Source organism: Drosophila simulans, chromosome 2L (assembly GCF_016746395.2).
Source record: "Drosophila simulans strain w501 chromosome 2L, Prin_Dsim_3.1, whole genome shotgun sequence".
Taxonomy (NCBI): Eukaryota; Metazoa; Arthropoda; class Insecta; order Diptera; family Drosophilidae; genus Drosophila; species Drosophila simulans.
The window spans coordinates 18,920,726-18,933,384 of record NC_052520.2 but is presented as its reverse complement, the minus strand read 5'-3'; the positions used below and the strand labels follow the sequence as shown (position 1 = coordinate 18,933,384).

General features: G+C 43.1%; 6 protein-coding genes across 13 annotated transcripts in view; 4 read left to right on the top strand and 2 right to left on the bottom strand.

The window, feature by feature from the left end:
• Positions 1–22: 22 nt before the first annotated feature.
• LOC6732788 (protein pigeon) lies at positions 23–4,071 on the bottom strand. 2 transcript variants are annotated; one of them, XM_016180376.2, is made up of 9 exons: positions 3,895–4,071; positions 3,432–3,836; positions 3,068–3,369; positions 1,847–3,010; positions 1,558–1,790; positions 1,284–1,498; positions 1,006–1,230; positions 775–924; positions 518–659 (listed from the first exon to the last, which is right to left on the bottom strand). In XM_016180376.2, exons 1-8 carry the CDS (start codon positions 3,956–3,958, stop codon positions 800–802), a joined length of 2,733 nt encoding a protein of 910 aa, XP_016025501.1. In that variant the 5' UTR covers positions 3,959–4,071; the 3' UTR covers positions 518–659; positions 775–799. The 2 variants fall into 2 exon arrangements, with proteins under 2 accessions (XP_002079901.2, XP_016025501.1); XM_002079865.4 differs by lacking the exon at positions 775–924 and having other exon boundaries at positions 23–659; positions 3,895–4,070.
• A 251-nt stretch (positions 4,072–4,322) lies between these two features.
• LOC6732787 (tubulin gamma-2 chain) lies at positions 4,323–6,674 on the top strand. The gene is made up of 5 exons (XM_016178098.3): positions 4,323–4,468; positions 4,538–4,740; positions 4,802–5,392; positions 5,445–6,566; positions 6,618–6,674. Exons 1-4 carry the CDS (start codon positions 4,420–4,422, stop codon positions 5,973–5,975), a joined length of 1,374 nt encoding a protein of 457 aa, XP_016025500.1. The 5' UTR covers positions 4,323–4,419; the 3' UTR covers positions 5,976–6,566; positions 6,618–6,674.
• Positions 6,675–6,742: 68 nt separating this feature from the next.
• LOC120285782 (male-specific sperm protein Mst84Dd) lies at positions 6,743–6,987 on the top strand. The gene has a single exon (XM_044923594.1). It carries the CDS (start codon positions 6,743–6,745, stop codon positions 6,884–6,886), a length of 144 nt encoding a protein of 47 aa, XP_044779529.1. The 3' UTR covers positions 6,887–6,987.
• Positions 6,988–7,298: 311 nt separating this feature from the next.
• LOC27207238 lies at positions 7,299–7,861 on the top strand. The gene is made up of 2 exons (XM_016182962.3): positions 7,299–7,454; positions 7,530–7,861. The coding sequence occupies exon 2, from the start codon at positions 7,640–7,642 to the stop codon at positions 7,790–7,792; it is 153 nt and encodes a 50-aa protein (XP_016025499.1). The 5' UTR covers positions 7,299–7,454; positions 7,530–7,639; the 3' UTR covers positions 7,793–7,861.
• Positions 7,862–8,115: 254 nt separating this feature from the next.
• LOC6732786 (zinc finger protein 616) lies at positions 8,116–10,104 on the top strand. The gene is made up of 3 exons (XM_016178099.3): positions 8,116–8,406; positions 8,466–9,820; positions 9,879–10,104. The coding sequence occupies exons 1-3, from the start codon at positions 8,257–8,259 to the stop codon at positions 9,913–9,915; spliced, it is 1,542 nt and encodes a 513-aa protein (XP_016025498.1). The 5' UTR covers positions 8,116–8,256; the 3' UTR covers positions 9,916–10,104.
• Positions 10,086–12,659, bottom strand: part of LOC27209277 (brain tumor protein) — a 38,630-nt gene continuing 36,056 nt past the window's right edge. For all 7 annotated transcript variants that reach the window (XM_044923587.1, XM_044923584.1, XM_044923591.1 and 4 more), the window contains one exon: positions 10,086–12,366. In XM_044923587.1, the coding sequence (XP_044779522.1) occupies positions 12,287–12,366 (80 nt within the window). In that variant the 3' untranslated portion in view covers positions 10,086–12,286. The remainder of the gene's footprint in view (positions 12,367–12,659) is intronic.

The following is a 12,659-nucleotide window of genomic DNA, read 5'->3' as shown; positions in this document are numbered from 1 at the left end:
TGGCTAAATACCAAAACTGGCATACTGTTCGATATACTTTATTAAATTAACTGAACAAAATAAGTCACGTTCATCTAAAGTTTAGATAATAGACCTACAAACTTCCTAATATATTTAATATTATTTTACCCATTTAACTTTTTCTTTTTCCAAAAACACCATTACGACAATTTTCACTTTATAAATCGTTAGTTTATTATAGAAAGAGAGACAGAAGCATAAAATAAATAGGTACAGAATAAATAAATACGTACATGATTTTAGGTACATCAATTAACAACATAAATAGTTTATAACTACAGACTTGGAATGTGTATCAGTCGTTACACAAATAATAGGAACAGAAAACTAATACTAAAAGCACACAGAACCCTAACAAAAATCAAAGCTGCACGACGAAAATCTTAACTAATACATTTGACAAATCAAATCTTTGGAATATTTGCAAACTGGCCTCGGATGGATCAAAGTACTTGATAATTTGACACAATACTTCATTAGTTACTCTTAACATTAAATTCAAGCCTCCAGTTTCAGCTGATCGATGGAGCTAAGTGTGGTTTCAATAAGCAGATTGTAGTCCAATTCGTTTAGACTGGCCTTCGCAGTCAGCAGGTCCAGAAAGGAGTCCAGTGGCGAAAGGGCTTCGGCAGTTAGATCTGCAAGAGTACCAACAACTGGTCATTAGAGAGCTGGCTATGTTAGGATAGATAACAAGAAACAAAAAGGTGCAAATGGGACAACGACTGGCGAACACTGAACAGCATTTCTTACCACCGGTCAGCGATGGGAATGGTTTCTACCAGGTGAGCGGGCGCTGCCTGAACACATAGCTCGATATGCTCAGGACGACCGTGGTTAGAATGAAAAGCAGAAAAACCAAAAGCAGCGAGTGGCAAACCACAGTGTTGGGCTTGCCCAAAGCTGGACGAGATGTGTGGGGGTGAAGAGTGTACAAATGAAAAGTTAAGGTGTTCATGGCGGGCTAACCAAACTAGCTCTTACCGCTCCGCGCATTATTCCGCGATTGATTCACGCAGGCAGTGGGTCGCTGCTGGTGCAACGCCTCCTGCTGCTGACCCGACAGAATGTTGGCCGCATGCTCCCGTCCGCGGATCATAAGGCTGTCCGGATGCTGCCAGCATTTGAGTAACCTTTGAGCACGCTGCTTGGGCAGAGCCGACAGAAGTGACAGCTTCCGCTCAATGCCCAGTGGGGAATCTTCAATATCTGGAGGAATACATTATGCCAGTTCAAAATAAGTATATATATTTTTAACAAACCGAAAACAATGGCCTTCATCACATCCACTTGCAGTTCGAACACATGATTCTCCACATACTGCAGGAACATATCATAGCCCAGCGCCCGATAGCCCAAGTAGGTGAAGAACGAGGAGAAACCCTCGGGCAGGGGAAAAGCAATCGACTCCACAGCCAGGCAATACCGCTCGAGGATTAGAAACAGAGAGTGCTGTTGATTGGCAGCCATTTGGTCACTGCAATCATTAGGGAAGTCAGTGAAAAGTGATCAGATATGAAATCATCAACAACTCACATCAACTGAAAGCCCCTCGAGGTCTCCATGCGCGCATCTAGGCCCGCAGCTCGACAAACCAGAGAGCAAAGAGCCCGCGAGAGTTCCAGCTGCGCGGAAACGAACTGCGAGGCCACCGCATGCACATGAGCTGGAGCCTGGGAGCGCTCGAAAAAGGTCTCCTTCAGCCAGCGGAAGCCAGTGTTGGGCTTTGAGGTGTGCTTCACCAGGTGAACGCTCAGCTCGCGCAGATACTGTAAGTTTCGTAGCTTTAATCAAAATGATACCTCAAGATTGCGCAGCTACTCACCACAGAAATGACGTGCTCCTGCTTGCTGGCTGTGCATCCCTCCAGTTCGATAAAGGGCAGCACCTCGTTGCTGAATGGAAAAGCACTTCCGCTGCTGTAGTCACCAAATCCACCGGTGCCCGCGTCTGGCGAAAGTGGCGTGGTGCATCTGGACAGAGCCTCCGGCTGGTAGCAGGCCAAACTAAAGATCAACTTCTCCGTCACCTGCTCAGCACTGAATCTAGGCTGCTCCTGCTTGGCAGACTCGTTGAGAAGGTCCCACAATCGAGTCCAGATGTCCGTGCGATAAGGTGAGAGGCGCTGCTGTGGCGAGAGCAGCATCATGCTGGTATTGTGCAGGGTTTCGTGGGAGAGACCCACGCTTATATCGGCTACCTTTGCGTGAATTGGTCGCGAGGCTGAGGCAGTGGTCAATGGCAGTAGTCGCATCAGTGGCTTGGCATCCTCTGGTAGTCCACGAACAGCAGCCGCATAGCTGCCAGCCACAAGAGCCTCCTTCAGCAGAGCCACCGTGTCCAAAGAGAGCGGCCGTTCCAAGATATTGTTCAGTAGCTCGGCCAACACATCCATATCGTTCGAGTGCAAAAGGAAGTAGTGGATAATGCTGATTCTATTGTCCAGCGAACTGTCATTGCGGAAAGCCTCTATCAAATGAGATTTGGGCACGGTTAACGAGACCAGATCCAAGGTGGCCGCATCGTACGCCAGGGCTCCCCACTTTCGCAAAGGCACTAGCTGCGTGATATCGGGACTTCGATTGTGGGCTGCACACACGATATGGCAGTTTGGTTCGTGCTGCAGTCCCACGTCCAAGAGGTGGACAAAAAAGGCAGACGACACCAGCAGGTGATGCTGGCCGTGGAGCGCAAATGTTGGCCTCAGCAGACGGGCCTTTTGCCACGGCACGCCGGGCATGACGCAGTGCACCACACAGCCGTGGTGAAGCAAAGTCACCGAGTAGGCAAAGTGCACGTCCTTCTGCTCCGACTGCATCGGCTGGTACAGATAGTAGTGGCAGACGAAAAACATGCCCGAGGTGTCCGCCAGTATGATGAGATTTAGCGAACTATCGTGCACGCGCAAGGGAACCGCATCGTCATCGTAGCTTGGAGATTCCTCTTTGGAGCCACTGGGCAGCTTCGGCAAATTGAGGGGTATATTAAGCTGCAATAGAAATATGTAACTACACCGATATGTAACACCCTAATCTAATGCACATACCACTGTTTCCGTGGGCTGCTTTTCGTTGAACTGAAAGGCGGAAAGCGTGGGGCTCAAAGTGGGAGTGGTCTGCTCGCCGGCCTCCTCCCTCTCGTCCAGCAGACTGAGGCTCTTGGCCTTAGGCTTCAAGTGAATGTAGTAGAGGGCCTGGCACTCGGGATCCCACTGGGCCCAGCTAAAGTTCCTGGCCAGCGTTTCGTAGGTCAGTATGCTGGTGTCTAGCCGCCAAGCGCTGCCCTCGCCTCCGCCAGTCGAGCTTGTGGTGGAGCTCTGCTTAACCACGCAGCTGAACTGCTTGATGGCTAGGAAAAAAGGTAAGAGAATAGGAGTTATATGCGGATAATGACATATACATGACACCTACATTCCTCGTGGGTGAGCACCAGTAGCTTGTCCTGCCAGCAGGTGCGCGTGGCACTCTCGACGCGCCACAGGAACTGCGTCATCATCTGGCGGGCGGTGGGCTCCGAGTTGAGGGGCGTGGCCGTGCCACCTTCGGAGCTCCTTACCTCCACGACAAAGGCCTGATAGAGCTTGCCCTCCGTTTTCTCCACGAAGGACAGCAAGGTGACACTGCTGTTAATCGTTGCCTGGACGATCTCACGGCAATTGTCGAGGGTCCAAAGGAGTCGCAGCTGCTTTTTTGTGGCGTGGAAGTGGCCAATGCACGTCTCCTTGCGCTGATCCTCGTCCGCGTACTCGAATATCCAGGACGTGAGCAGAGATCCATCCTGTTCCTGGCCCAAAATGCGCCACTCGTTTGCCTTCTCTGCGATTTTTACGGACATCCATGAGGCTCTGAGTAAATTGGTGAAGTACGAACTTACCTTTATAGCCCTGGCTGGCCAGGAGACCGCAGAAGTTGGCCGCCAAGTTCTCCTGCCGCAGCATTTTTGATTTTTATTCAATATTTGTACATAAACATTTGCAACGAATTTTTTCAATCAGCCTGCCAGTGTGCACGTTGCGCGGTTCTCCGAAAATAACGACTCCCAAAGAACCGTTACTCGCAGCCACAGGGTGTGCTGTGCAATTGAAAAAGCTAGTAATTTAAATTTAAAAAATAACAGTTAAAGTTCTATATAAATAAAAACCTAAAAAATATATAAATATGGCTAATTATTTTTGAACCTAAGTATTTGCAAACATTGAGTAAATCTTAATTCTAAGTATTTTCTATAAACCCGAAAACATTAAATAAATAATAATGAATAGTAAAGGAAATAGGTAAAAACTTACTGTTTTTGTACTTCTTGTATATCGATATTAATGGCTTCCATTTCCATCTCCACATGCACAGTTATGATTTGCTGAGAAAGAAGCAAAATTGACTAAGCTACAATTCAAGCAAAATGCCCAGCGAGATTATAACCCTTCAATTGGGCCAATGTGGCAACCAAAGTAAGTTATCCAAGTCGAAATCGAAGTTAAGAGAAGCTCCGCTTTGATCGGGATCACTGCATTCCACAGTTGGTTTCGAGTTCTGGAAGAGATTGTGCCTGGAGCACGGCATCTCCCCGGATGGCGTCCTTGAGGACTTCGCCACCGATGGACAGGATCGCAAGGATGTGTTCTTTTACCAGGCGGACGACAACCATTACATACCGCGGGCCGTTCTCATAGACTTGGAACCCAGGGTCATTAACAACATCATGACCTCTCCGTACTCCAAGGTCAGTGCGGAAACTTGTGTTCTTAAATCGGATTGGATGAATATGTCTTTCCCTTTTGCAGTTATATAACCAGGAGAATGTGTTCCTCTCCAAGCACGGCGGTGGAGCAGGAAACAACTGGGCCTCCGGCTTTAGCCAGGGTGAGAAGGTGCAGGAGGAGGTGTTTGACATCCTGGACCGCGAGGCCGATGGCAGCGATTCGCTGGAGGGATTCGTGCTCTGCCACTCTATAGCCGGCGGAACGGGATCCGGAATGGGCTCATATGTCCTGGAACGGCTATCCGAACGCTTTCCCAAGAAGCTCATACAGACGTACAGCGTTTTTCCCAATCAGGACGAGATCAGCGACGTGGTTGTGCAGCCATATAACTCGATCCTTACCCTGAAGCGGTTGACCAAGTGCGCGGACAGTGTGGTGGTGCTGGATAATACCGCACTGAACCGCATCGCCACCGAAAGATTGCACATCCAGACGCCCACCTTTACGCAGATCAACAATCTGGTGTCCACCATCATGAGTCTGAGCACTACCACCCTGCGATATCCCTCGTACATGAACAACAACCTCATCGGTCTGACCGCCTCGCTCATTCCCACGCCCCAGCTGCACTTTCTGATGACGGGATATACTCCACTGATGTCGGACTGCGAGGTATGATGATACATTAATGGAATTGCAAATAAAAAGAGACAACCACTTTCAGACCAAGACAAGCGTTCGAAAGACCACCGTGTTGGATGTGATGCGTCGCCTTCTGCAGCCGAAGAACATGATGGTTTCCGCCCTGACGGACAAACAGAGCCGCCAGTGCTTCGTCTCCATACTGAACATCATCCAGGGCGAGGTGGATCCATCCCAGGTGCACAAGTCGTTGCAGCGCATCCGCGAGCGAAAGCTGGCCAATTTCATACCATGGGGTCCGGCCAGCATCCAAGTGGCTCTGCCGCGCAGCTCTCCCTACGTCCAGTCGGCCCACAAGGTATCCGGATTGATGATGGCCAATCACACGGGAATCAGTTCGCTCTTCAAGAGGGCCTTGGCCCAGTACGATAAGCTGAGGAAGCGCAACGCCTTCCTCGACAACTTTCGCCGCGAATCCATGTTCCAGGACGACCTGACCGAACTGGACATCGCACGGGACACGGTTGACTGCTTGGTGCAGGAATACGAGGCAGCCACCCAAATCGATTATCCACAGTGGAGTCCCGCCGTCGAAGCTTCGAAAGCCGGTTAATTGATAATAATTTATAATTCAACACTCAATACTTGTTATTTTTCTTTTATCAACAATAATATATGTATGTATTTTCAATACCTTGTAATCAATGCAGGAATTAAAAAGATTTCCAGGTAAGATTCAACTTACATACTAGAAACTAGTAACGATCGCACCTCAACACACAAAATTGCTGATATCAACTTATGTGTGAAAAAAAGGTTATTTATTCAACTAAGGATATACAATATCTAAAATTTACTTATTCATTTGTCTGTTAGTTAGTTTAAAGTTCGTCATTACAATAACTAGTTCCACACGGTTTTTACCCCTATTTTTTTACCTTTGATCAGTGGTTGTTGCATATACAAAGAATTATTCTATTATTTGGTTTATGTATCTTGATAAATTTTTCTAAATTTCTATAGTCATATTGGCTTTGCATTTTCATGTCACTTTACATTTCCCCGTAACAGACTAAGCGAAATGAATTTTCCATTCGTATTCCAAATTTCGATGTGTTAACACCTTTGAAAATAGTTTGTGTCTTACGTTTTCCGGTACCTATTTTGTTGTTTCTAATATCCTATTTCTGTAAATAGGCCGAATGTAAGTTTTTAGCTTACATTGCAAAGAGAACAATCTAATTTGGGTTTAAAGTCCATTTAGCTGCCCTTTTAGAAGGAAATTAGGATACCCTGAACGCTTTTCCCAAGGCAAAATAAAATCGTAAGTGAAAACAATTTATATGACTGATTCTTAGCTTTCCTTTTTCTTGGAAGATCATGTGTTGCGGACCCTGTGGACCTCGCTGCTGCGATCCCTGCGGCGGATGCTACAACTGCTGCGTGGAACTCTGCTGTGTGCCCTGCACCCCAGCCTACATCCAGTGCTCATTTATGCCCTGCGGTCCAAGAGGCTGTTGCTGAAGTGGGGATGAGCCAGGTGCCGAAACAAGTCCAACAATATTGTACCTGAAACACTCGTAGATACACAAGATGTCCCAATAAACGAATTTAATAAATGTTAATAGCTTGTCAATAAATATGAATACCTTCTTGATTTCGAGACGAAAACGATCTCAATATTGATATTTTCATTCGGAAGCAGTATAGTTTATAATTTAGGAATGGTTTAATCTTATGGTCGTACAACTACAACTTCGTGACTCCTTCGCACATCCTCCCAGTGCGCTTCGTCACTACGTTGTCTGCCGGTAACAGGGGCTGAAATGTCAAGCTTTACAAGTTCGTTGTTTTAAATTAAGTCGGTGGTTTCCTTGACTGTCACAATATCTAGAGATATTCAAAGGTACAAATTTACAGGCAATCTAGTAGTCTTTGAATTGAACATCTGTCAACAGTTTTGGAGCTGCCAAATGTCGAGAAGGGATCACATTCATTCTTTCCCCCAGCCTCGGTTTGAACACATCTAAAGTAACACAGGAACAGGAAATCCCAATGACCAACACCTTTTGGAACTAAATTTGTTGTCGTGGTCAGTCTACAACGAATATTCTAAATATGTTTTACATAAAATTCATCTAAATCTCAATTTTACCACATTTTCCAGACAATATTCTCGTTTCGGTTCCGAGTGAGTGCGTATCCGTGATCCTTGTTTACTTTGTGGGTTCTCCTTCTTCCGTTGACTTCCACCCAAATATCTAAATCCAATCCAATATGTGCTGCAATCCTGGAGGCTGCTGCAACCTGCCCTCCTGCATCCAGTGCACGAACTTTTGTTTCAACTGCTGGACGGGAACTGCTGCAGTGCCATGTTGCCGACGTAGTTGCATTCCGGGATGCAGTAGCAGCCCTGGATGCCGTTGCTGATCATCTCCAAAATTATTAAACAAGTCTACAGCTAAAAACTGAAATAAACTAACAGATACCCCAAACGAACAAATTGGTTTTTTAGATTCTGTATTCATTTAGTGGTCAAACACAGAAAAACAGTTTTTAGTTTTAAGATTATAAATAGGTAAGCATGGGGAAGGTGAATTTAATATTTAAAAATAGTTGGTATTGACGAGAATTGAGTTGTTCATTTGCTAGCAAATTTCAAAAATAACTAAATTTCAATCGACGGTCTGTAGGGATGGGTCTTATTGGGTGTTGTGTATAACATAAGGGTTAAGCGAAAATGCCGTTAAGAATTTCCCATGGACTGAGTGCGACAAATTGTATCTGGTCACACTGCACCGAACAATAATCAAATCTGGACTAAAAGTAAACAATTAAACTGCTAATTCTCGGCGATAAGGTGTCCCATAAGACCACTTGGTTCTATTGCCAAGATGACTGACGGCAGCCACTGGCTGAACTGGTGTCGCCTGTGCGCCAAGGACGACGCCCATGGCAATGTGAAGGTGCAAATGAATGCAAATTCCCAAGGAAACTGGGACAATGTCTTGATAATGGCCATTCGCAAGTACTTCGAAGTGCAAGTAAGTGGTGAAACATATGCTTCCGTAAATTTAATGTGCAATATGTATTTCTTCGCCAGATGCAACTGGAGGACGAGCTAAGCAGCGTTCTGTGCACGGAGTGCTATACGCTTATCAGCGAACTAATCGATTTTGCAGAGCATGTGACCAAAGTGCAGGAGATCTTTGAGGTCCTGCGGCGCACAGAAACAGATGGGGACCAGGAAATGGACGTGGCTGCACTGCGTCAGCAGTTTGGACTGTGCGATGACGACTGGACGCACATAATAAAGCCCATCCCTGCTGTAGAAATGGAATCCGATAATGTTTATCAAAAACCCGCTCAGTTATTACAGGAGTTTCCTATGCCGGATGCAGGCAACCAAGAAATGGAAATATCGGAAAGGGAATCAACAACCCACTTATTTCAAACCAAAAAGATCGTAGGAATGGAGATACCCAAGCAGGAATTCATCGACATAGGTCCCATTCTGCTGGAAAAGAACACAAGTCAACTGGACATTGAGGATGTGCTAGACGAACTGCCTCAGGAGGAACTATCGCAACCGCGCGTCGGCAGCACAATCTCTCCGGTCTCAATCGAGAACGATGTCAAGTCAGAAATGCTTGACAGCTGTGATGGTGACGCCGATTTCCTGCCCGTAGATGGCCAGCGAATGGATCTCGTCGCTGTGGCAGCCACACCAAATGCTCCGGAATCAACTGCTGAGGAGAAGGCCAAACGGGGTCGCATGGACTGCGAGAAATGTGGCAAGGTCTACAGAAATCGCGCTTCATACGAGAAACACTTGGAGCGCGAGTGCCGCAGGATCGAGCGGCGCGTTAAAGTGGACAAAACAACAACAACCTGTGATATTTGCAACAAAACGCTATCCTCCGCCACGGCGCTGAAGCTCCACAAGGAGGGCATACACCAGAATGTCAAGCCATATATCTGCGATAGTTGCGGCAAGCAACTGAAGACAATTACAGCACTAAATGAACACAAGCTGGTTCACACGGAAAGCCGTCCCTTCGAGTGCACCGTCTGCAAGGCGGGCTTTAAGAATCGGGCTCGTCTGAAGGCCCACTACCAAATCCATGCGGAGCCCAGTTTCGTGTGCAACATTTGCGGCAAGAAGCTGCAAACGCGTCGCACCTGGAACATGCACAAGGTCGTGCACACCGAGGAGCGGCGCCTGAAGTGTGATGTCTGCGGCGCTCTCTTCAAGCGTTCGAAGACGCTCAAGACCCACCTGCTGAGCCACACGGGGCTGCGACCGTACGTTTGCAACTACTGTGGCAAGTCCTTTGCCTGCAATGCCAATTGCCGGTCGCACAAGCTCAAGAAGCATCCGCAGGAAGTTCAACAGGAGGATGGAGCACGGCTGCCCTCTCGCCTCAATGTTCCAACGTTGGAGGAACTTCGCGTTATGTGAGTTGCAGTAAAGAAAGTCTAGTTTATTCCATTTATTTAAATGACTTTTTTTCAGGACTCAAAAGCTACCAAAAGGAACAACAGAAAATTAGCATAATAATCATAATATATTTTACCTTTAAGCTGGCATCAGATAGGAATGTGCAATCTCAAATTTTCCAAACAAAGATCTAAATATATTATGTAAGAAAGTCATTTAAGTCATTGCCAAGTAGCAAAAACTTGCCAAAACTCACTGATCGAATAATAAAACGCATTCGAGTTATTTAAAAACAAAATAATTTTATTGTTGTTTAATGGAAATAGAAATTCTTACAATACAATTGTTGTTGCTGGTTGTTCTTGTTGGTTGGTTTAATATTAATGTTACACAACATTTTTTAAATGTTAATTAATACCGTATTTTAATATAATAATAATTTCATGTTTTTTTTTTTCTTCATTTTTTAATTACTTCGAAAATTGTGGCCCCTAAGCATTAAAAAGACTTTTATTTCCTTCTCATATTATATTTCAAAAATTCTCGCTGACGCTGTCGACTTTGCCATTGGATTTGCCATTTTGAGCACAGTTTAAAATCTGTCGTCATATCAATTTCAAATAGGTGTGTTCCCGAACTCGCCACTCTAGCTAGCAAATTTCAGCTTTTAATAAATTATTATGATTTGTTCTCTGTTTTACGTTTCCCACATGTATAAAAATATTCATATATAATTTACCGTAAGTACCTTTTGTTTCTCTTACACATTACATTAATGAGTTGTTATCTTGGGTTTGCCTTAATGTTTTATATATATAGGTTTATATATAAAATGCGCATACAGTTGGAATCTTAGTTAGTAATAATAGTTAATGAGTTAATAACGTTCACATTCAATTACATCGTATTCAATTAAGTACGACTATGATTACATTTTAATTTTCTTCTTGACGAGTCTAAATGTAATTCAAAAAAACAGTGTTGGTTGTGCTCAAAAATGTTGAAGATTCAAGTTAAATGCCTTTCCGGTTTCGTTTTCTCAAAAAAGTGGCTTGGTTTACTGGTTCATTACATTTAATTGTGCTGGATTTGCGGGAAAGATGGATTAGTGAATGACTGGATGATTGAGTGACTGACTGACGGAGTGAGTGAGTGATTGAGTGACTGACTGACTGATTGAGTGAGTATCATGCAGGGTATCTGAGGAGCCGAGCTGAGCTGATCCTGGCAGTAAGTTAAGTCAGTTACAAACTTAAACCGAATGGTAATTGCTCTGCACTGTGGTTAAATCTTTGTATGCATGTTAGAAACAGTATATGGCATATAGTATGCATTTGGTGGGCGTGTATATATTTCCTTTCCTTTCTTTTATTTTATTTTCCTTTTTTCATTTCAACGCAAAAAGTTAACAATTTCCCCGTTCGAAACAGCTGAGAATGTCCTGACAAAGTCTACGTGTAATATAGATTTTCTTTATATTTATATAAGTGTTGAATAAAAATGCCAACCCTCAATGATATACATTATTTGCTTGTCAGTCCATATTTTCCACATTTTCTTGTCATTTGCTTTAACATTTTTTTTTCATTGATTTTCTTTTTTTATTTGTATTTATCTTAAGTGTAAAACAAAATTTGAGCGAAATATACGATTTGTAACTGAACGTACAGTGTAAACAATTAACCATAAAGAAAACATATTACTTTTATTACTTTAGCTGATAAAATGTCTTAGTTTCATATGACAACGTAGTATATGAAAGCCATTTAAGCAACACCCTGTATTCACTCGTTTTTTTTCTTTTTTTTTTTAGTGTAGGTTAAAATTCAACTTGGCTTTAGCGAGAAATTCAAATTGCGGGGAGACATAAAAATCAATCCTTACACGGAAAATTGGTAATTGGTAAATCGTTAGCTAAACATAATATATATGTGTATACAAAGAAAACTTAATTATAACGACATTTAACATTAGATTGGTGTTCCTTTTCATTTTCTGTTTCATTTTGGTTTTGGTTTTTGTTTTTTATTTAATATTAATAATAATTAATTATAAAAATACATATATGTATGCATGATGACTAGATGATGATACCATGATCGGCTTAGTTGCACTATATAGCGTTATAAATATTAAAATCTATGCTGAATGATCGATTATGATTAAGATGAGCTAACATTTATGCATATTTCAATGATTTAGCAACGTTGATTCGTGTCTGTGTGTGTGAATTCTTTGTGTGCGGTTCGACCGTAGAGACTCATTTACACTAATTGCAAATACATTAATATTTATATAATTTTTGAGTCCCGAAATTGATTTAAAATAATTGCGTAACGTAAACTTGTCCATGCATCGCCCTTACATTACATTCCTTCGTACTTCCTTTCTTCAACAACAAATTCATTAACATAACACAATTGTTTGGGGAATGTTTGTTTGGTGATTGATTAATAATAGTTCGTTTCTTTCGTTTTGCTATTTCAAATGAAATGTTGCTGTATTCTGTCTGCCAAGAAGCTCTTGCTGGTTTCATTGATGTTGCTGTGCAATTTGTGCAATACTGCAAGAAATGAAATTAAAAAGTAAATAAATCAAATGTTTTCATGTAAAAAATATGAATCTTACATTGGATGGAGGGATAAATGCATAGAAATTATATATTTAAAGATAAAAGGTTACCAAACGCAGTTCCACTTTAAAATAATAAGCACTTCTAAGAAAAAAGTGTTATAAAACGAAGTTTTTTTTAAGCTTCCTATTTAGTTATTGCATTAAACATTGCCCATTTGGTTCTGATTTAAAGTTAGATAAACTTGTTCTTAAAATGATCGGCTTACAAATTATTCTCATTTT